The sequence below is a fragment of the Prinia subflava genome, chromosome 1 (assembly GCF_021018805.1).
Source record: "Prinia subflava isolate CZ2003 ecotype Zambia chromosome 1, Cam_Psub_1.2, whole genome shotgun sequence".
NCBI classification, from domain to species: domain Eukaryota; kingdom Metazoa; phylum Chordata; class Aves; order Passeriformes; family Cisticolidae; genus Prinia; species Prinia subflava.
Genome location: NC_086247.1, coordinates 22,023,006 through 22,046,042, shown reverse-complemented (window position 1 = coordinate 22,046,042; position 23,037 = coordinate 22,023,006). Strand labels below are relative to the sequence as shown.

The following is a 23,037-nucleotide window of genomic DNA, read 5'->3' as shown; positions in this document are numbered from 1 at the left end:
AAATTACAGGCTTGCCGTATAACCAAATATACATACTAGAGCTATGCTTCAGTTTCTCAGCTCATTTTCCTCATTCGAGCTAATGAGGTAAAAAAAAAGGCATTAAGATGAGACAAGCATTTGAACTCTTTGGTGTGAAGTAGTTTCATTCTTAACTCTATACTAAAAATTACAAAGTTAGCTAAAAAGTAAGTTTTTAAATGTTTTCTCACTAGAAACTATTTTATAACTAAAAAATACACTGCACATTGAAATTATTTGTTGTGATGAAGTAAGATGGCAAGGATCCTTTAAAGTTTTGGGAAGAAAAACGTGGTTAAGTCTTACTGACTGAATCTTGGCCAAAATTTTCCAGAGGCAGACTCATGTTTGGAAATAACAGTTGACTGCTAATTGCAAAAAAGATAAAGGTTACTCAAGCTCTAATTCCTCCAAAACACTGATGCTCCTAATAAACAAATTAGGTATGTCACTATTTCTGAGAGCTCAAACTTGTAAAACCTAAGCGTTCTCAACGTCTTTTATGATTACAAACATCAGGCATCAGCAGTAGCTTAAAAAGCCATAGAAAAGAAGGCCATCGGAAACATTTACAGGAGCAGGTCACCTATAACAATCCTCTGCTCCAAATGGGATTAACTCCACAAAAACAGTTCCTGATGTGTTTATCTAACCAGGCCTTCAACACTTAAAACAATAGCAACTTCTGCAACCCTCCGAGGCAATCTGCTGTTGTATGTAGTTATCCATTCCTCTTACTATCTAACCTCAAATAAATTGCTGCAATTCAAGCCTGACCTCTTGCCTTGTCTTCAGAGTATATGTCAATGACAAATAAAAGCCTTTTGTTCTGTTTAACATGTAACCATGCAAAAAGCTTTTTTTTTCCTAGAAGGGCGTTTTCTGTGCTCTTTTAAGATACAAAGATTTATCTAATCTTTGTCAGAAAGCACGATTCACTGTCCAAAGCTGCTGAAGTACAGCACTGGCACTTTGTTATGCTTGACACAGTAGTCAGAGTAACAGCCTTATAATAGTCCTACAATTTAAGATAAACAGAAAGTATTAATTCTGTTTATGGCCTAAAAAATTACTAGGGTTGATTTTCAATTATTTACTTACATACTAATAGAAGAAGAGACATATTCAAAGAGTAAGGATGCTGTATTCAACATCAGTTGGAGGAACACTCTGCTCAGGCATTGTATTTCCCCCCTCTCTGCATGAAAAAGAATTCTCCTTTTATTATTAGAATATATGAACAGAATTTAGTTACATCAGTCAGTATTTGACTTACAGAGATGTAAAAAAAAGTGTAATAAGTCGTTCTGTTATCTTTGCCTATCAAATCTCAGCAACCAATACTACACTTCTGGTTTACATGTCAAGCTGGCAAAAACTCCCCTCCTGAACAGCAGCATGATAAGCCTAACAAACCACAGCCACAGCCTGCAAATCATCCACTGAGGACTCCTCGTACAAATACCTCTCCTGCTGACTTACCCACACACATACCTTTCATTTTCGATAAATAAGACACAAGACACAAGAAGTTTCTCTAACAGCCACCTACTTTAAAAGGTACAGATAATCTCCACTGCTGAGGTTCACACTGTCCTCACAAAATGACCTAGATAAAGCATGTCATTTCACTGAATTCACTTTACAGTCTCTCCCCTTTTAGCCACGCCTGAGCTGAATAGAATGAAATTCTGCACGGAAACTATCAGCACTAATAATACCTTTATCTCATATGTGTATGGCCTATGCAAATGCACAAAGCTAAGTTTCATATTTGCCTAGTAAAGAAAACATTCTTCCTGCCAGCATCTGGAAATGCTTCATGATATCCAACAACTACTTAAAAACAAAGCAAAATGAATCTATATTAATATTTCATTTAAAATTTTCAAATCTTAGAAGAGAATCAGAAATTACTGAAAATAGATGAAATACATTAATTCCCATTAATTAGAAAGAGAACTGTTCCAAATAAAGTCATCTGCTGCTTCAATAAAGCCAGCATAATCCCAGCCAAGATTTTGGACACAGACATATTTCCAATGAAGTTATTTCAGCTTAGCTTGATTAGTGAAATTTTTATTTAATTCTAGATTTCTTCAGTCATTTTATGCTATTTCATTTTATACAGAATCAATTGTTACATTATACATTTGTAAATGTTAACCAAAGTCTCAGAATCTGCAGTACTATTATTCCAAAATTATTATATTCTAATGTATTTGTTCCTTTTGGAACCCAGGGAAATATTCTGCCTACAGTAACAGATGGCTTTTTATTTTTTTTGTTGCTATTCCAGAATCTTTAAGTCACCCAAAATGCATGTATTTAAACATGATACTGCAGTTATTATGCAAAACATGATCTACATGTTCACTGTTTAATATTTAACAATCTGGATACCATTCCAGTTTGGAAATAATTCTACTAGAGACAGAAATCATTACCCTAGCATTGCTATAATAAACAGATTTGCCTTTTTACATTTTATTGTCTCATAACAAAAAGTAAATGACTCATTTAAAATGGAATAACATATTCAATTAGTGCAAATGAAGTTTAGCAACTCATTCTGACTAATGTTAATTCAGAGGTTATCATCAATTAGGTTCATGTAAATTATTTTTTAATATCATGTCCCACCATAACACACATTACTAAGGGGCAGAAGGATTTACAGGGCAATTTTACATCTTAATGAGATCTTAAATGTCATGCTACAGTAAAAATGTAAGCAGCAAATTATTTCAAACATGTACACACTGCACGTCAATCTAGCAAGCCAAGATTTATCTGGGTATCTCCACATAACAAAAATATTGAGCTTTTCTTACTCAGAATGAAAAGTTCACCTTTTCTTGGTGAAAACAAATTTCTATTATAAATGTTGTACAGCATAAAATCTTCAACTGTGAAAGACAATAAAAAATTGCAACAAGCTGCTTTAACAACACCCTGCAGTCATACTACTCATTTAATCCACAGCTCTTCCGAGCATGTACCTATTTCATGGGAAACATTCCCCATGGAAAGAACAAAGCTACCAGAACAGCAACATGGTCATAGGAATACACAATATCTACAAAAAGAACTGTTCTTAAAAGGACTGGCCAGTCAGATGGGTGAAACAAACACAGCATTTGCTCTCATTCTGCTCCAAACTGCTGACTTCTGAGCTAGAACTAAAAGCCAGCCCATTAAACAGTTAAGCCTCCTTATGAAAAGCTGCTTACATCGTGCATCATTAATACTCCTAGGAATCTCATACCCATACATTACAGAGCTTTACTGCATTTTTACTTATTCAATGACATTATGCCACTATTCCTCACAATTAATAGTGTCTTACTGGCATCAAGGTTTGCCGTGCATAAAGCATCACTTAACCCCAAGTAAAACTGACAGAATTAAGATTGAAAATACTGCTTTAATTATGCCATGTGCCACATGCCTCTTAAAAACAAATAAAATGTGTAAGAGATGCCTATAGACTGGTAGAATTCATTGAAAACAAAATTCCACAATGATCCTTGAGTGTGAGATACACATTAACAATTTAATATAAAAGCTGAAGTATGAATAAACATTAGTTTGGGTTTTTTGAAAGAGGTCTATATCAAATCAGAGCTACAACAGCTGCACTTCAAAGTCTAAAGTGGAAAAGGCAAAACAAAACATTACAAGTACTTCCCCAGAAATACATTTCCCTGAAATTCACTGATATCAAAGACCCATACTTTTAGGTTTGAGAATTAATCTTGAGACATCAAAAACCGACAGTAGAATAACGGAAAACAAAGATTAAAATCAGCAATTCTATACAAAGTCCTACTCACAGAAAAGAAAACATTCACAAGTGCTTGAGGGTGAATGTTTTTTGTTTGGTCATTGTTTCTTTTTAAAAAGCAAGAAGAAACGTAGTATATAAATTCCAAACACCCATTTGGCATGAAAAACATCACTTTAAGTCCAGAAGGAAATATAACAGGGTAAATACAATACATTACATTTACAATAATGTAATATTCAAGGTGAGTATACAGTAACAGAATTCAGTCTAGTTAAAGTAATTTGCAATATACCTGATTCAATGCAATGTAAAACTTGAAGGTCTATGCTGATAATTTTTTCTTATCAATTCCTGGAACGTGACATCAATAACCAGCACAGACTGATCACAGAACTGAAGGCCCACAGGACCGAAAGTCAGATATAGACCTTAAATTCCCATATGGCATCAGTGAAAAAGACTTAAGATCAGCTTTTGAATTTCAAACCAGATGTACTTCAACAGAGAAAAAAAACCAAACCATAAATACGTACTTACAGAACAAATAATGCTGCGAAAACTACTTTTTTTAAAGCTCAGATTGATGAGCAGAGCATGTTATTTTCTTGGAAAAATCTTCTAGTTATATTTGTATTGGCAAGTAGTTTTTACAACACTTACATCAGGGCCGAAAACTATGCTCACACCAAAACTTTCAAACCAGCCCTAGTACTAAGTTCATTTGCCTTATTTTATATATTTGTTTATCCACATTATGAGAACAGTTTCGTACATAGTTTATTTACATTATCTAAAAACATCAGCAAGTATTTAAGACCAACTGCTCTATGCATATTACATGTATTTGTATATTTCAATAAATAAATGAACTATGTTTTATCAGACAGTACAATAGACTCAGAATAGGATAAAATATCACTCTGACCTAAAGCAAATATACTATTTGGTCACAGGAATTAGCTCCCAGATCTACATGTTTCACCTTATCGTATATAGAAATAAGCAAACTAATTAGTTGCAGGGATTTATAAGGTTTGTTTTTACTTTCTTTCGCCTTCTCTTTCCTACCTCAATGGCATTTCTGCTTCCTAGTTCATGCCTTAACAGACATATACAGAAATTTCTAGGGCTTTCCATCCAATATACTTAAATATTTCTTCTTAGCATGATCCTATAATTCACCCTGGCTCACAAGTGAAGTGTTCACTGGCTGCCAGAACTGCCATGGTGTGTTTGGCTTACAGGGGTAAGAAATAATGGTATCATTTAGAAAATTAGTTTGGTGACTTCTGGCTTACAGAGCATCCTTCCTCTTCTACACAGAAAGCTGGAGTACTATTCGAATATACTAGTATTAAGTTGAATTTTGATAATTTATATTTTAGTTCTAGTTTATCCATCCCTTCTTTAAATAAAATTGTGACTGTCATCATTTACAGTTTGGATAGCTTTTTAGATCCCATTAAGGCTAATTCCAAACAAAACAGCATGCAATTATTTAGTTCAAACAGTTTCCGTAATTTATCCCTTTCATGAATCATTTAAAGACTTCATGTCAGCAACTGAAAACATTCATGCTGATCTCACAAAGAACAGACAATATATTATGCATGCTGCCCACTGATTTATCCTTTGAGAAAGTCTCTTACAGGCCACTTGCCAATACTGCCACTCACCGTCTAAAATATAAATAGAAATGCTTCTAGAATATATAAGTAAATAATAATTGCTAGTGGTTCAAATCAGCAGGCAGTTAAAACCCAGGTCCTGTGCAACATCAGCTGGTACCAGATGCTTTAGAGAAACGTATTATTGAGTGGAGCAATACATCCACTACTGAAGCATCCTCCTCAACTGTTTCTTAGGGTGGCTTATCTCTTCTTTATGTTTAAAACAAAATACCATCACACACACAGAGTCCATACAAATAGTTATGCAATTTTGAAAAAATCCTATCTGGTTTTCAATCAGAATAATTTTGTAGCAACAAGCCTCACAACACTGCCTTTTCAAGAGGCCAAGGACAAACTGCACAACACAGAAATTCCATGAGACTCAGGAACAAATTGCCCAGACAAGTTGTGGATGCCGCATTATTGGAAGTTTTCAAGGTTACAGCTTTAAATAGCTATTGAAAGATGCCCCTACCCACGGGAGGAAAGCTGGGCTCGATGAGCCCTAAAGGTCCCTTCCTTTAGAAGGAACCATTCTAGGATTCTGAAGTCTTTACTTGCCAGGCTAACACCACTAGGAAGGTTTGCCTCCAAAACTGAGCAGTTCAGTTTCTGAAGATCAGACCTCCTCGGATTTTGTTCTAAGACAAATTCCTATTTCAAGAAGGCAACTTCATTGTACAAGTAACATCAACAAATTCCACACAGTCACCCATGTATGAATTATCAATGAGTAAGTACTTACAGAATTAGCATTTTAGCATTTACAAAAAGAATTTTTTTTGCCTGCATTTCTTCACAAGTAACAGAAAAGATAGAATGAATTAAAAACTGTTCTAAAGGCAGTTTTATTGCCACTATAATAACTCCACTGAAAAAATGGCCAGTTATTTTCCAATGAATAGTGCAACTAACTACTTTGTTAGTCAATCACCAGGATGATAATCACTGCATTTGATGAAGAAAAAAAAAACCCAAAGTCTAACTAAATCAAAACTCTCCAGCAGCAACAGCTTGTACTATGCTATTTAACTGGCTTTACCTTAGTAGTTTAAATTTAAGAGTCAGCTTTAAGTAGAAATGCAGTAAGTGAAAACTGGAAAGAAAATTCCCCACCTACAGCTGTCACCTAAAATTAAACACAACATTTCTCTTGAAATCTCAAGAGTGTTTCAAAAAGACACCATGTGATCATATTTAGCTACTGCACTGTAGTTAAGAACATTTCAGGCACAACATATAAACAAAGATTTCATTGAAACATGTTAAAAATTAGCCAAGGTGAAAACCAGGTATAATTACTTATAAGTTTCTAATCAATAATTATATATTTCATTTTAATAATTCGCAACATAGGCAAAATGAAATAAACTACACATTTCTTGGAGGGTAAAACTCCATCCTAAATAGATGAAATTGTGTTAGGTAGAATAATTCTATGTAAAGAGATGTGTACTATTGGAATAGTACCAAGAAGATGACTTGTGCAAAACAGTAGGTGATCTTAAACATCTCCAAGGAGATTGATTAAATAGCTCCAATCCAGTTGAAAATGTTTATCATTTTACTGAGATAGCCAGCAAACATGACAACAATATTTCATGACTGTAGCAATTTTTTTTTTAAACAGAATCAGGTCGTTTTTAAAGTTGTTATGGCACATAAATTTTAAGGAACCAAAAACATTTTTAAAAAAGTAATTACAAGGTAGTATAATGTCACACGCCACTCCTCATTAAAAAGGTCCTGTGTTAATCAGGTGTATACTTACTTCAACAACCAGGACGAAGCACAAAGATTAGATATTTGGACAGTATTCTTGAAAGTTTACTTATTTTATGTGTATTAATACAGTTACAGAAAGGCATTGATTATTTTCAGCACATATAAATAAACTGCATGCAAGGGAATAAACAATAAAAAAGTACTTACAAAATCAAAGTCTCCATCTTGAGGGACTTTCCAGTTATCAGGGAAAACATTTTTGGATATGTGGTAAGGTTCATGCAAGTTCTGATTACAGTTTTCAGGGCTTTTATTCTTGGAATCTTGTTTATCAAAGTAGTCCATGAAAGAAGGTCTTTGAACTTGTGGTGAAGTAGCATTTCCTTAGTTGAAAGAAAACAGAAAAAAGAGGTAAAAAACTATTCAAAGATTAAAGAATTAATGCACTATAAACTAAACTTCACTAATTAATTTTCCTGGGTTTGCAGAAGAAACTAATACAGTCATCTGTATGTGATGCAAGCCTCTGTTTGTCCCCTGAGGATCTTTGGCATAAAAACTCATAGTCAAAGTATGATATTTTTGTAGCAAGATACAACGTGGAGAAATGTTCAAGAAATTTCAGAGTTGCACACACAAACAACATTAGAAGTTACTTCATGCAATATCAATTTGTCGTTGTAGAGACTGAATAACATGAGGTGCTAAGCATCCATTTGGGTGCTGAATGCCCCTAACTTCAAGAGCTGGTTCACAGGCACTTGTAGGAAGGGAACAGAGTTTCACTACAGAGGGATTTAATGATTATTTAGAAAAAGAACTTGAAAAATACAGCTACACAAATTGTGTCTGGATGCTGCTTAGTTTAATTCATTACCAATGAAGATTCCCAGAAAATTACAGGATCACCCTCTACAGAGGACTGCGAAGCACCCTGTCTCCATATTCTGGGGGATTTTTGTCATCATCAAACAGCTGCAAAAGCTTTAGGAAGCAGATTGAGATCTGCATGAACTCCTGCTCTTTTATCCTTTTCACAAAACTAAAGATAAAAAAAATTCTTCAGTACTAAATTATTAAAATTTGGTTTTGTTTGTGGAACTTCAAAGCAAATTTATTACTAAATAGCACAATAAATAAACATAACTGTCACCTCAGAGAGCATATTCTGCACAGCACTGACATGAAATGTACATGCTGGAAGTGTAACAGATTTGACATGAAGATACATGAAATATATTTTCACAAATAAAATATGAAACAGGATGAGAGACAAATAACTAAGATGTGGAGAGAAAACCTAACACCAAAATTCTGACAAAACTATACATTTAAATTACAAGCATAACAAAGTAATGGGAATTTTTTTTCGATATATTTGTTTTAACAAGTGAAAAGGTAAATGGAAAATATATTTTGAGCTTGTGTTTAACGTGATTACTAGGACTTGCTAATCTCCTTTTCTAGTTTTACACTTGTTTTTATTCATTCACTAAGTGAGTTTTCCCCCCTCTTCTTTCATTTCTCATTTCATCATCTCTTCCCATCTCCTTTGTCTAAAGATTTTCTAATTCATTCTAATTTTGCTGCATGACTAATAGCAGCCTATTTTTTCATTAATGTTAATTTTTGTACTGCCATCTTTTCACTGAAGCATCAAGGCCAGAAGAGACATTCAAGACCATCTAGTCTCACCACTGACCTAGACCTGCTGGCCACGCTATTCTTGATAGAAGCAAAGACTGCATGTTGATTTACTGCTTCTTTCCTTTCTGCTGTTCCTAAATTTTTCTGTTCTAGTAAGACTTCTTCTGGCATTTTTTAATGTGTGCTTCTACGGTCATGCTCTAAGCTTTAGTGAATTTGATGTCAGCTGCCTTCCTCCAATTCCACAATGATTCCTTCAATCAATCTGCTATTTCCATACACACCTTCTTTTCCTCACTTTTTTTTAGCTGATTTTTTGTCTCAGTTTTTGCTACATTTTTTCATATATTTTTTTCTAATCACAGATCTCTAGTCACCATATTTTAATTAATAACAACAGTGACCTAACAATTCAGTGAATTAAACTCCAGGTTGAATTTAGCTGACCAGACAGCAGACACTCTTCCCCAGAATCTCCCAAGTTTGCCCCCACTAAACTCAAGATCACTTGAAGGACGTTTCTTGATCTCTTGAATCTGGGACTGAGGAAGGGATGAAAAGTAAACAGCAGGAATGCCAAATAACTACAGAAAAAGAGCACTAAAGAGCAAAAACTATAGTAATTGAATGAGTTGAGTTGGAAAGGACCCTTGAAAACCATCTAATTCTAACTTCCCTTCCATGGGCAGGGATGCCTTCCATTAGACCAAGGTTCTCAAAGTCCCATCCAACCCAGTCTTGTGCACTTCCAGGGATGGGACATCCACAGCTTCTCTGGGCTACTTGTTCCAATATTTTAACGCCCTCATAGTAGGTAATTTCTTCCCAATATCTACTCTAAACCTGTCCTCTTTCAGTTTAAAGCCATTACACTCTGTCCTATCACTACAGGCCATTGTCAAAGTCCCTCTCCAGCTCTCCTGTAGGCTCCCCTCCGGTACTGCAAGGTCCTACACAGTCTCCCTGGAACATTCTCTTCTCCACGCTGAACAACGCCAACTGTCTCAGGTAGTTTTCATATCAGGGGAGCTCCACCCCTCTGATCATTTTCATGGTCCTCCCCTGGATCTGCTCCAACAGCTCCATGTCCTCCTTATTTTGGAGGTCCTAGGGCTGAACACAATATTACAGGTGGGATCTCATAAGACCTGAGTAGAGCAGAGGAAAAATGCAAGAATCTAAATTTTAGAAAAAACACACATTTAGAAAGCAGATCCAAGAGAAGATAGTAGTATGAAGGAGGTAGAATTAAAAACAGAAATACAATGCAATTTCTTAGTACAAACTGTTCATTACTTGGTGATCGCTGCCCAAAACCCCTGAAACTGTTTGTACCAAGAAGATAGGACACCGCGTTGCTGGCCTTTCACAACCAATTTTTTCTTCTGCTGAGATGGCTGTGCTTAAGTTTCATCCCTGAGACACAGTTATAAACAAAAAGATTGCCAGTGTCTCTGTTCAAAATGCTAAATACCAAAATGTTGGCCCATTACAGGTAAGGCAATCTCCGTCCTCTCGCATATAGGCAATACTAAAGATTTTCCAAGCACTGCTCATAAGTTTATAAACTATTTATAAATATCTCCCTTATACATGTAATAGAAGACTACCTACACATATAAAACAAACCAACCCCTCTGAATTCCTTGCTACCAAATGCATATTATTGGAAATTGGATCAACAGGACTGAAATTACTCCAAGGTAAGCAAAGAACATTTATTTTTTACTTTGAGAATGTCTTTTATTTGTTTTGCTAAATAAGAATTTAGAACTCACTTCTGATTTCAATTGAGCATACAGCCAGTTAACCCAATTAAAAGAGCAAGCTGCTTACCTTCACTGAAAATTAAAAAACCTCACATACAAAACCAGAAATATTACTGCAAAATTATGGGACCAGAGGTATTTCAACTTTTTTTTTTGTTCCTTCCTCCAATGTAAAAATCCCAAAGAATTTATTTAGAAACTTATTTTAAGGGTTTTTTTTTATTTTTATCAATAAATAAATGAAAAAAGAGACACTATTTCAAACTCTAGCTAACCTATCAGGTTCAGTTAGTTTTTCACAGGAATGAGTTGACACCTACCAGTTTAAAGGCCATGTGAAACCTCCTATCTCTTTTGTATTTACTTTATAAAACTCTCAGTATCTTTATACCAGGGCAAACTGATAAAGGTTGGACCTTTTTTTTTTCCAAAATAAGATCATTTTGGTCTGAAAATACTTTTTTTTAACTTCCATGAACAACAGAGTGATGTTAACTTCTCAACCATCTTTCAAGAACCAAGAAAACCAAAGGTATAATACATAAAGATTCCATTAAGGACAATTAATTCACTCTATTCAGTAAGCTACATTTGTTACAAAAAGTCTACAGCAGTCAGTATCATTCCACATGAGCACTGAAAAGCTATTGTGTAATAGCCTGTTCCATTCTAGAAGGATCTTGGATTTTCCAGTTCTTCTAATTATTTGCTTTTCAATAAACATTGATCATGCTTAAAAATGTTTTCCATAGCTTCAATATTTAAGAATATCTATCTCCTATCATCCCTACAACTTGCCTACTGCAAAGACAGCTTGTGGAAAAAGGCCGTAATAAAACAACAGTCAGAAACTGCTGGTAAGACATAAAACACAGAGAGCACCATTGATGCTGAAAACACATTCTACCCCAGCAATACTCCTGATAGGAAGACAGCCAATAGGAATGTTCCCAAATAGTTACGTAAGCGAGTTTCTTCCAAGAGATATGCTGAATAAAACTAATGAGGCAACAACATAACACCAACTCTGTGACACTGTTTCAAAAACATATCACAAATAAATAATTCTCAACACATATTTCAAAATAAGGAGGAATGCACTCCATTCTAATGAATGTTTTGGTAAAATTCAACTGCTGTCATCTTCCATGAAAAATTATTTTGCCGTGAAGCATTTCCAACAGAAAAGTATTATATTAATATCAAATTGATCTTTAACTAGTTTAAAAGTTCTGCTGTTGGATAACAAGTAAGGTTGGCAGATGAGGGTGACCATCTCCTACAGAAGGGAGACTCCCACTAGAATTTCCTGAGAGGGCATGGGTGCTGGTATTTTGCTTGTTTGGCATTGTGGAGTGGAGGGTTTAAAATGTCCAGTGGAAAGTCTGTAAGTCTTTCACTCTGTGACTACCAGGACACTGGACCTCTTCTGCAGCTGCATATCTACAGAGGAAAGCTTTCTTCCTTTTTCCAAAAGCCATGAGCTTCCACAGCCTTCCACATCCTGTGGATCTCCTCGTACCACTCAACTGAGGAACATTTTCAGCTGCCTGGTGAAGTTAGGGATCTGGCTCTCCTGTCTGAAGTGCTTCTGTGAACATCCTGTCAGTATTTTTTATTGCCTCAAAATATACTGCTTTGTCACTACGAGTCAGAAGCTGTAAAGCAATCATCTTCCACCCCTCTTTAGACCTGTATCTTCACCAAAGTCTGAAGCAAAAGAAACCCAGAATAAACCCAAACTGCACTAAGTGACTACCTGTTTTCCAGCCCAAAGCAGACAGTAAATATGAATTTAACAGGGCAAAAAAGAAGCAGAGAGAATATTACTGAAAAGGAGAAAACCGAACAACCACAAGTAGTCTTGGTGCACCAGAAAGCCCTGACACTAAGCCTTGCTGGAAAACCACAAGGGGAATGTGAGGAAGCTGCTATGAACACTACTCTCCACTGACATATGAAAAGGCTTCTACACAAAAATAAGTAAAACTCAGGCAACTGACCAAAAGAAGGAATATTTCCATCATTCTCACACTTTACTCCACATTAAACTTCCTAAAGTTAAGTTCCTCCCAGCTCTCCCATGTTCTTCATTTTCTTTCCTCCTTCCAGGTACATACCACAGAGTCTCTGTTCAGAGCATGCACAGGCATACCAAGCAAGACAGGATAAATGTTGTTTATTACTAGACTGTATAATGTATGTTGGGGCAGGAGGACGGGCCTCTTTTTGTTCCAAATCCCAATTTTATCTGGGCACAATTCCCTATTTGTGAAAAAAATATGGTTTTAGTTATTTTCTGTCATGGCTCCCAGAGGCCCCTAAGCATGGGTACTTATAAATAAAAACATATTATTGTTTCTTATTTTGTCCTTGAGCAGGGAAACAAAAGGCAGAAGGAAACAAAACACGAAACTAAACACAACAGCAATTAAATAAGAAGTTTGTCATAAATATTTTGTGTCTCTAGGAAGGAAATAAAATCTCTCTTCCACAGTTTACAAAGTTTATTTCTCCAAGCTTGTTGCTTGCAATGTTCTATTATACAGCAGTATCAAAGAGCACTTTCAAGGTACTCATTCTGATTGATTATAATCAAATCACACAAACATCCAGGAAGTGCCTGCTTCGCCTATAAACCTACATTGGAAAAAGCAACCAATCTCCAAAATCTCGTGTCTCTGTCGAGTACAAAGAAGCACAAAATCTGTGGCTGCCTTTCAGAGACAGCAAGAATTTTTATGTCCCTTCTTGGTGACATTTATTCAGGAAACTTGCTATTGCTCCTGTTTCAGCCAAGAGCACAACAATCACAGAACCAGAGGACGAGCTACAGTGGACACAATTTATATTGATTTTTATCTGAGAAAGGTCCCGTTTTTGAATTATTTCTAGTTTTTAATGTAAAAAATGCAAATAATGGGTGCCTAATGCAAAACACAAGAAATTTTAGCAAGTAAGTGCTGAAACCAAACCTGTGGCCTGACAGCTGAATGATTAAACCATCACTTGTCATGAGGCAAACCACCTCCAGTTTGCTGGCTTTGCTCTGCTGCAGTTACAGGGCTCAGGACAGTTATCTACAGGAGAGGAGGGAGGGGAAGGAAACCTGTCACCTTTCCCATGGTTATTCTTGTTTGAGAAGAAAGAAGAATGGGATAAAGTCATATACTGATCAAATGTCAAGGTGTAGAAAGGCAGCTCCCTAATTATAGATTGTTACTGGAATCAATTAAAAATTGAAAATAACGGTACATTTTAAAAGCAATGTCCCCAGCAGACAAATAAGACATGGATTAAGAGATTGCAATGCAAACCCCAATGCCTCTCTTCTGATCTGTTTGGCAGAGTAACAGGTATTTCCTCTCAGGACATATAAAAACTACATGGATAGTGTGGTGCAATTTGGTAAACTACTCATACAGAACTTACTTATGAAGACTGATTTGTCAAGCTGCATAGAAACTGCACTAAACCTAATTCATAATGCTTCCACTCAAAAAAATTGTTCCAAATTTTTTCATACTATCTTTCTCCTTTCATTTTTTTTAATCAACAGCTGAGAGTTCTAAAGGAAACAAATAAAACCAAAAAAACCACAAAAAAGCCAGACAAGTGAAACCTAAAAATCCCCTTTTCCTTCCAACGTCCCCAATACATCAAAAAGTTTCTGCTTTGCATGTACAACTAATCTTGACCAAATTACATCAGGTATCTATATGCAAATACAAATGCAGCTTTGTATTTGCTATGAAACACTACCAAGTTATTTATTTGGCACTGATTTCCACTCTTTAGAGATTAGCTTTCTATATTACACACACACACAACTCCCCACAACCTCCCCTCCCTGCAACTGCCTGGAGTTAAACATTACCTTGTGCCTCAAGAAATCAGGCAGCTACAGCCTGAGTTAGAATCATCTATTGATGCTGCCTATTCAAGCTTCAATAATTCTACTAAAATTCGTGGACCTCCATCTGCAGTAGTCGTCAGCCAAACAATGAGAATATCAGCAAAGTAAGTATGTAAATTAACTATTTTAAAAATGTGTATTTATGGATAATTCAATGTAAGTTATATTTTTATAAAAATATTTTATATATTCACATTTTATATCTAAATATATAAAAACGTTCACAATTTTTTTCTCTGTTATGTACTCCCTCTCAAAAGGGAGTACATAACAGAGAATGTACTGTTACATTCAAAACATAACATTTTTGCTCCCAAAATCAATTAGAACTTTTTAGTTAGGTTTCAACAATCTTTTGATCATTGACTTAAATCAACCATTGTTGAATTACATTCCAAAAAATGTCCAGATAATTATTTGCTTAAAAAATACAGATCTGCTAAGTGACCATGAGTTACAAAATGATTTTGCAACAAAATATATTACTGATTGCTGACCCCAAAGAGAGCCATGATATATTCCCAGGACCACTGACACACTGAAACAGCAGCCTCTCACATAATCACACCAGTTTAGCTCCAAGGAACTGGTCCAAATGTATGTGGGACAGGAGACAGAGACAAGCGGTACAAGGGACAATTTGAGAGTCCTCTAGAGGAACTTAGCAAAGCATCAAAACCGGGCTTCTGCTTTGAATCTCCCACTATAGTCAACTTTTTCTCTACAAATAATAGTGCTTAGTGAGACACATACCCCTCTCTCCCTGTTTTAACCATAAAACTTGACACTGAAAAACCTTTTAAGATACAACATTGTCATGCAGCATGAGAAAACACGTTATGAGAAGAAAGCAAACAACATACGTTTCATGGTCCCATCTTCCTCCTCATCGTCATCACTGTTTATGACCATGGTCCCCAAGTCTGACTCTAGCATGGTGCTGTTGTGTTCAATCATTGTCTGAGCGCCTTCACTCATCGTGCTGGTGGCTCTCATCGTGCCAGCGCTCTCTGAACTGGTCTTCACCATGGTGTGAGAGTCCAGCTCATCTTCATCCTGAGGGGAAACATTTGCCAGAACATAGCAGATCATTAAACAAAACAAAGGTAAGGTGCAACCATTTATTGATTCGTTTTCTATCTTTATGTGACCTAGTTGTACTGCTGGACTCCCAGGTTTAAAACTTTAAAAGAAATCACAAAATAAAAAAACTTCCATATAAAGAAAAGTAAAAACTCTTCTTTCTCTCACAGATGCATAGCAGAGTAAGTATAACATGTCCCACACACTCGCTTTGCATTAGCATTCAGTTTTATTTCTGTGATTTTCATGACCCACTTTATCTCTCTGGGTTCCAAAAATCACTAACACGATTTACAGAAAGAGATTTTGCTGTTTTGCAAGGGACTGTCATCAAGGGTGCTGAACACCCCTAACTTAGGATCACGCCCAGCATCTGACATTACATACAGAATGTAATGTCAGATGACAGGCTTATGTTCAATTTAGCTATTAAAGCAATTAAAGTCCCCCACAGAAACAAAAAATCAACTTACTCCAAGTGTTTACTTCCATTTTAAAACCTTTGTTATAATGTGAGTAAATAACTTGTTAATACTACACATAAAAATAGCCCTTGAGCACATATCTACCCACTAAGTCTGGGGGAGATGATATCAAGGAGATAGACAGTAGCATTTTGACTTGATAACAGTAATGGGCCAGGAATTTGAAACACAGCACTAATGACAATCCAGTTAATGAAACGTGAAATTCATATGCAATGCCAATATTTGAAAACACTAATGGGAAATCCCACTGGTTTCCAAAATCTGATTTAGATTATACAAACAACATCACAGCATTTCAGGAGTAATGTGATGGACTGTGACTACACACATTCTCTATATGAATAAAACCTGTTACTCAAGGAAAAAAAAAATTTAGACGTTCTTATTGATTCTTGTTAATTAAATGTAAGCCATAATATCTATCATTCTGAAGTTATTCTATGTCAAACTATTACATTTTAAATACAAATGCTACTTTCACCAGTTTTATAACCATATATGCATCCATTTCCTCTATTGTGTCAAAACTTCATTAGAGTTCCTTGATAAATGAGTTTTATCCTTATTAGCAACATATTTTAGCTACATCGTTTGGAAGACTGTTAACCCTTGAGGTTTTTTTTTAATTTGCCTCTTACAAATAACATGTTATTGCTACACAGAATCATAGAATTCTTTAGGTTGGAAAAGATCCCTAAAATCATCAATCCAAGTGTTAACCTGGCACTGCCAAGTCCACCACTAAATCATGCCCCTAAATGCCACGTCTACAAGACTTTTAAATACGTTCAGGGTAATATGTAACATTAAAAGAAATCTTCATCCGCTAACAAATTTTCCCTTTTTCCTAAATCTTTGCATTGCTTTAGAGATTTTAAATGTCAAACTATGGAGAGACTTTTACGTGCAGGGGTTAGAGGAACAGACACAGAATGAGACCAGAAAAAGTAAAGCCCAGACTCAAACCTCTGCAAGGTTTGACACTTTGTGTTTCTCACTGAGTGAGTTCATTCCCTGGCATGGCAGACAGTCTGCCTCTTACACAGACACATGTGCACCAGCTACATGGCCTGAGTGCCTGTTCCAATAAGGGCTGGGCTAGGTAGATACAGAAAATTGAGGGCAGTAATACCAGCTCCTGAAAATTATTCTACTGCATCTCAACTTAGAGACACAAAAACAGATTTCGTTTTGATACAGAAAGTCTGGCTAACAGCACACCATAATGAAGCCAGAATACAGACCTAAACAGGTTTAAATTAAAATTCCAAATGTCAAAAGAATAATTATTTTCCAGATTACAATCCGTAAAAATACTTGAGTTCTTCATTTGCATTCTTTCAGGGTTTTTTTTTTTCAGTTGCTTTCTATTTAGTAGCCTAAAAATTGTGATATTCGAAAAGACATGGACAGCTTACAGCTATGGCACTAGGCAACTGTGACAGTAAAAGTGAGAATATTTTGGTACTGCTCCTCCTGGTGGCAACTTTAATTTTCTTTACTTTCTACCACCAAATGTTACCGTTAACCCCAGTGTTTTCTATGAATTGCATAGTTCCCCTTCTACAAAGGGTACTCAGAAAAAACAAATCGTTTTGCATTGCATTTTAGAAGTGCCAGAACAACTGAACTACAAGTGTTTCTTTCACTACTGCAACACAATATAAAACTGACTCACAACATACTGATGTTTCACCTATTGGTCACTACAGATTTGGCAGGCAAATCTCTGAGTGTAAGGCATAGTTACACTTAATTTACAGACTAGGTTGACTGATATTAATATTCACTTGCAGTGCATATGGCCCTAAACTTACCTAAGCTGAAATAAGAACTTAAACACTTTCCTGGAGCACAAAACTTTTATTGCAGAAGCTAGTGGGGAAAAAAAAGTGATGGCTAACAATATGTACAAGTATGAAACTTTTTCATAACTTCTACTTTACCAAAAAAAAATCTTTCATTTCTTCAGTTAAATCAACTATCTGGATTTGGTCCAAAGAATAGCAGTTCATTTTCAGTCTAAGAGTGCCAAAAGCCTTTATCTTAGTACTGTCTCTCAGCAAAGAGAACAGTTATCTTCTACCACCTAGGAGACTAAGGATCAAAAAGGCCCAACTTAGAAGTTGTCCCAAAAACAGAAGTACACAACAACTTTGATGAATGGTGTTTTCCTTATATCAGGAATAATGTACTGAGATAGAACAATATAAAACTTCTTTGTGGCCTGTCCATGCCTCAGAATAATTTTGTAGCTAACACAGATTGCTTCCAGAACTGTCATTTCAGTATTTCTCACAAATATGAGATTTAGCTAATATGGCAGTAGACTACACTGATTCTGAAAAGGTAACTTAATAAAAATATGCAGTGGATCTAAGTTATGGAAGTGCACATTTACATGAGATGAAAGTGATTCCTTCATACAAATTCTGGTTCATGCTTTACAATACATAAATATTGGTGTAGCACTTGTGATCTGTTATTAAAAAAGGTAAACACACTGATTAAATAAAAACAAACACAATCTCAATTTTAACCAGGAAAAAATAAGAGAAGTATTAAAGCTGAAGTGTCATGTTCTCATACTGTTTACGAAAACAGATCCAAGAATCAAACAATAAAAACAACTAGCTCTGGAGTTAAACTGTCTGCTGCTCTCTGTGTACAAGTAATAAGCAACCAAACTTGCATTTGGAAGGGGTTTCAGTTACAGCAACAGAAGATGCACACAAGCTAGAACTCTAAAATCTCTTGAAATGCTACAGAATTGACAATAGACTACAGAAACTCAGAATAACACAATAAGGTAAAGTACAAGTAAAGTACCAGCAATAACCTGCAATCCTATAAGACTAACTCTCTCTGGATCTCCTTTTTTACTAATATATTATTACTAAAATCCACCCTTAAACCATAAAAATGGAATCACAGAGGTTTGATTATCAGGATAGAAAATGCAAAAATACTTCAGCAGAAACCACACACAAGACTTCATGATATACTTGTAAAATAAACTATCACATCCTGTAAGAAGTTTTCTCAGAGAAGCTGGCCCAGCAGACCATACCTAAGTCTACATCATCACAGAAGTGAATGAGCGGGGGTGATAAAGATTAATGAATTTTTCTGCTGCCTTTTAAACATCAGTAGGGACGAAGACTGATAAACAAGAGAAGCAAATACGGCAGCAGTTACCTTTAAAATCTCTCTGCCTGTGGTTTGGCATGTAAAAAAACCACTAGAGGGCAGCAAAGACAGCCAACTCGGCTGCAAGGTATTAAAGGAAGATTTACTCACATGCTGGCAAAATTTAGTATCCTGTAAAATAATTTCATTTACTATTAACACCTCATCATCACCTTTGAAAAATGTAGCTGCAGTCATAGCTATCTTTTTTTAAAGCACTGTAGTAGCTATATAAACACATAATATAGTTTGGTCAAGCACAAGGATTTTGTAAAAGCTTCTAATGAACAAAGCCAAACTTCAACCTGAGTATATGATTAATACTGAGCACACAAAGCTTAGACCCACCAGTAAAACAGGTAAAAACTTAACTTTCAGCACACAGCCAAATCCCATTGCATTCAACAGATACCTGTCACAAAACAGCACTTCAAGCTTGTTTTCTACCTCCAGGTAATGATGCCTTGCTGCGTGCTTGAACCTCCTCACGTTTATTCCTCCTATAACCAGTTTCTGGCTCCACACTGCTGCGGATTTTAACAATATGCTATATTTCTAACTTCTGGACACCTAAAGGACTGTAACCGAATTTAATTAACACATATGTCAAGTGTTCTTTGGCATGAAGAAAAAATGGCAGGGAAAGAGAAAGTTTTAACACTCATATTTTATATATGTATATATGTAGACAGGTATAGCTATAATATATACATGCAAACACATGAAAGAAACATGAAAGCAAATACAAAAACCTTCAGAAATGTCCAGCACAGTGTATCAGATTTAAAATACAGAATAACTCATCTGATTCTCTAGTTTCTTTATAACAGCACTACAAATATTGTTGAAATATAAAGGAATAATTACAGCAATACTTAAGAGTCTCAAAATATAGATTCCAACTTTTCATAACTAATATAGGATTGACCAAATAACTTTTTGTATGAATAAATAAATACTCATACATATAGGAACATTTGATTATTGACAGTTGGCTTCAGTGTTGATAGCTGTCAACCACTAAGTGCCCAAGCAAAAAAAGGGGATCACTGAAGTAGTAATTTCTTGATTTAATACTCTAAAAGACTTAAATGCTTCTCACATCACAGTGGCATTAAAAAGTAAAAGAAAACATACAGAGAACTGCCTGTTAGCTCATTCCTTTAAAGGTCCACAGAAACAAATATTTAGACATGTTTTCTATAAGCTGCCAGGCAACGAGTTACTTTACATTCCTATAATGCAGCTGCCCAGCCCCAGCATCCACTTCACATCACACTTCCAAAAATGCACGAGAAGAGATTGGTCATGTCTCATAATGACTAAACTAACATTTAAACTTTGATATTGGGATTAACCTTCTGTAGAACACAACACTTGCGATTTCTGCTTAATTAAAAAAACCTGTACAATTACCTCAGCACCTATCAAAACATGTCAGTTTGTCACAAGGCATTCTCATCACATGAGCAGCTCTCATAACAGGCATAAAATCAATTCTGAGCACACTATTTATAATGATATTGTATCTCTCAGGAAGGATACAGACATGAAGACTCTATTCAACCTGGGCATTTATTTACACCTCTATAATAAAAAGTTTTGAATAGCAAAAAATATTTATATTACAACTGACAACTTCTTATGCTATAAAATGTTTACAGACGGTGGTGAAAAAGAGAAATAAGAATCAATTTTGGGGATGTGACTTAAAGGACAACTATCTGAATTGACCCTGAAAATTAATTACATAATTGTCAAGACTTTGCATCTGATTATTTCTCAAATCCACACACTCCAGTCTACTTCCAGTTATGCAACTTACTTTTAACTTGAGTGCCCATTACTATACAATATATGACTTTAAGAAGGTATTAAAGCACAAAAACATATTCAAATGTAACCTGCTAGGGTTAAACAGGTCTCCTAACATAAAAAACTTCACAGTTAGAACATTTTACACCTTTCTTCTTGATGAGTCTCAAATCACGTACTAGTGAGTAACAAGCAGAACTGCTTACTATCTACATAGGAAATTCTTGGGGGGTTACATCAATAAATTCAAGTCCCTGCCAGGTTAACTGAAACCATTCTTCTTCCATAGTATATGGACTCAATTCACTGCCCATGAGAGACCTTTAACATCAATAGATTCCACTTAACACTAACACCAATATTTGCTCTTGCTTTTAGATGTTGTTAAATATGCATTCTCAAAGTTCGGGTCTGTTTTTGCATTTCTGCACTGAGGACTTTACAGCAGTATGACTGGGAAAGAATACATTTTTGAGGTGTTCTTTTTCAAAACTGAAGTGCCAGGTGGCTATTACTTTGCAACTGAACAGTGACTCCAATTCTACACACAATCTAAAAACATTTATAGATATTAAAATATGAAGAAATAAATGCATTACTTACTGTCACTGCTACTACATAAGGTAACACAGGGACTGTCGTTAACTCTTTTTAGGGCTGTTGCTATCACAGCAGACTTATCAAGACCTGTATTATCATTCCAACTACAGGATCATGTAGTCATGCAAACTACACACAAGCAGCCCTGTATTTCTTACAGGGTTTTGTAAAACTGATTCATAAGGAGGAAGAATGTCTAAGGGTTATTTATCTTTATCCCCAAATGCTGGATTGCTGACTCATCTACTACCAAACTGACACTCATATTATCTGCCTTCCCTTTCCAAAAGGAAAATGGTAAGCACTCAGAAGTGCAGAAAGAATTGGTTTATTCTTTTTCTAGCAGTTCCACAAATAAGTTCCAAATTAAATGAAAGACACAGCCTTTGAGCTTATTGTTATTAATTCTACACAATTCTGAAGTGAAGTGTGGGCTTGAGGGATTGTTTCTTTTTCTAAAATGACAAACACAAAAGTTGTAATGCTTTCATTTTATTCTTCCAGATTTTTATCCTGGTTTCCTCTAATAACTTATGGGTCCATTGATTAACCTCTGCCTAGTATGCTTAAAAAACTAAAATCAAAATACCATTTAGTTCAGGCTTTACTTACACCTAACACGTTGTTCAGGAGTTTTCCACCGTGTGGTATATGAGCAACATGCATTCAAGAAACACCTTACAGATGTCTTTAATTGAAAAGGAAATGGTAACAGTTTCAAAGAATCACACAATGGTTTGGATTGGAAGGGACATTAAAGACCATCTAGTTCCAACTCCCCTACCATGGGCAGGGACTTCTTCACCTAGATCAGAGTGCTCAAAGTCCCATCCAACCTGACCTACAACTCTTTTGGAAAAGGGCATCCACAGCTTCTCTGCGAAACCTGTTCTAGTGTTACACGCCCTCTCCTAATATTTAATCTCAATCTTCCCTCTTTCAGTTAAAAGCCATCATTCCTGTACTACATGCCCTGGAAAAAGTCCCTCTCCAGTTTTCTTGTAGGCCCCCCTAGGCGCTGCTACAAGTTTATGCTGCTGTTTCCTAGTTTGGATCAGAATCTTTGGTGACAGAAACTGGACAAGATTCTGGTGTTATCTCTCAAATGAATCTCGAATTTCTTACAATGATGTACTGTACTGAAACTGTTGCAAAACATAGGACGTCTGTATTATAACCAAACAATTATTAAAACCAGTCCAGAACAATTTTTTTTCTGCATTGTGACACACAGAAGATATTCACAGGTCATTCCAAAAACTGTTTTTGTCAGCAAGGAAATCCCTTCTCACCTCACCATCAATATTCTTCATTCAATCAC

The 23,037-nt window shown here is 35.6% G+C and overlaps 1 protein-coding gene across 1 annotated transcript in view; it reads right to left on the bottom strand.

Annotated features, from left to right (window-relative positions):
- Positions 1 to 23,037, bottom strand: part of STK3 (serine/threonine kinase 3) — a 120,330-nt gene that overhangs the window by 39,220 nt on the left and 58,073 nt on the right. The window contains exons 9-10 of the mRNA XM_063390368.1: positions 15,405 to 15,597; positions 7,417 to 7,592 (exon numbers count right to left, since the gene is read on the bottom strand). Coding sequence (XP_063246438.1) covers positions 7,417 to 7,592; positions 15,405 to 15,597 — 369 coding nt within the window. The remainder of the gene's footprint in view (positions 1 to 7,416; positions 7,593 to 15,404; positions 15,598 to 23,037) is intronic.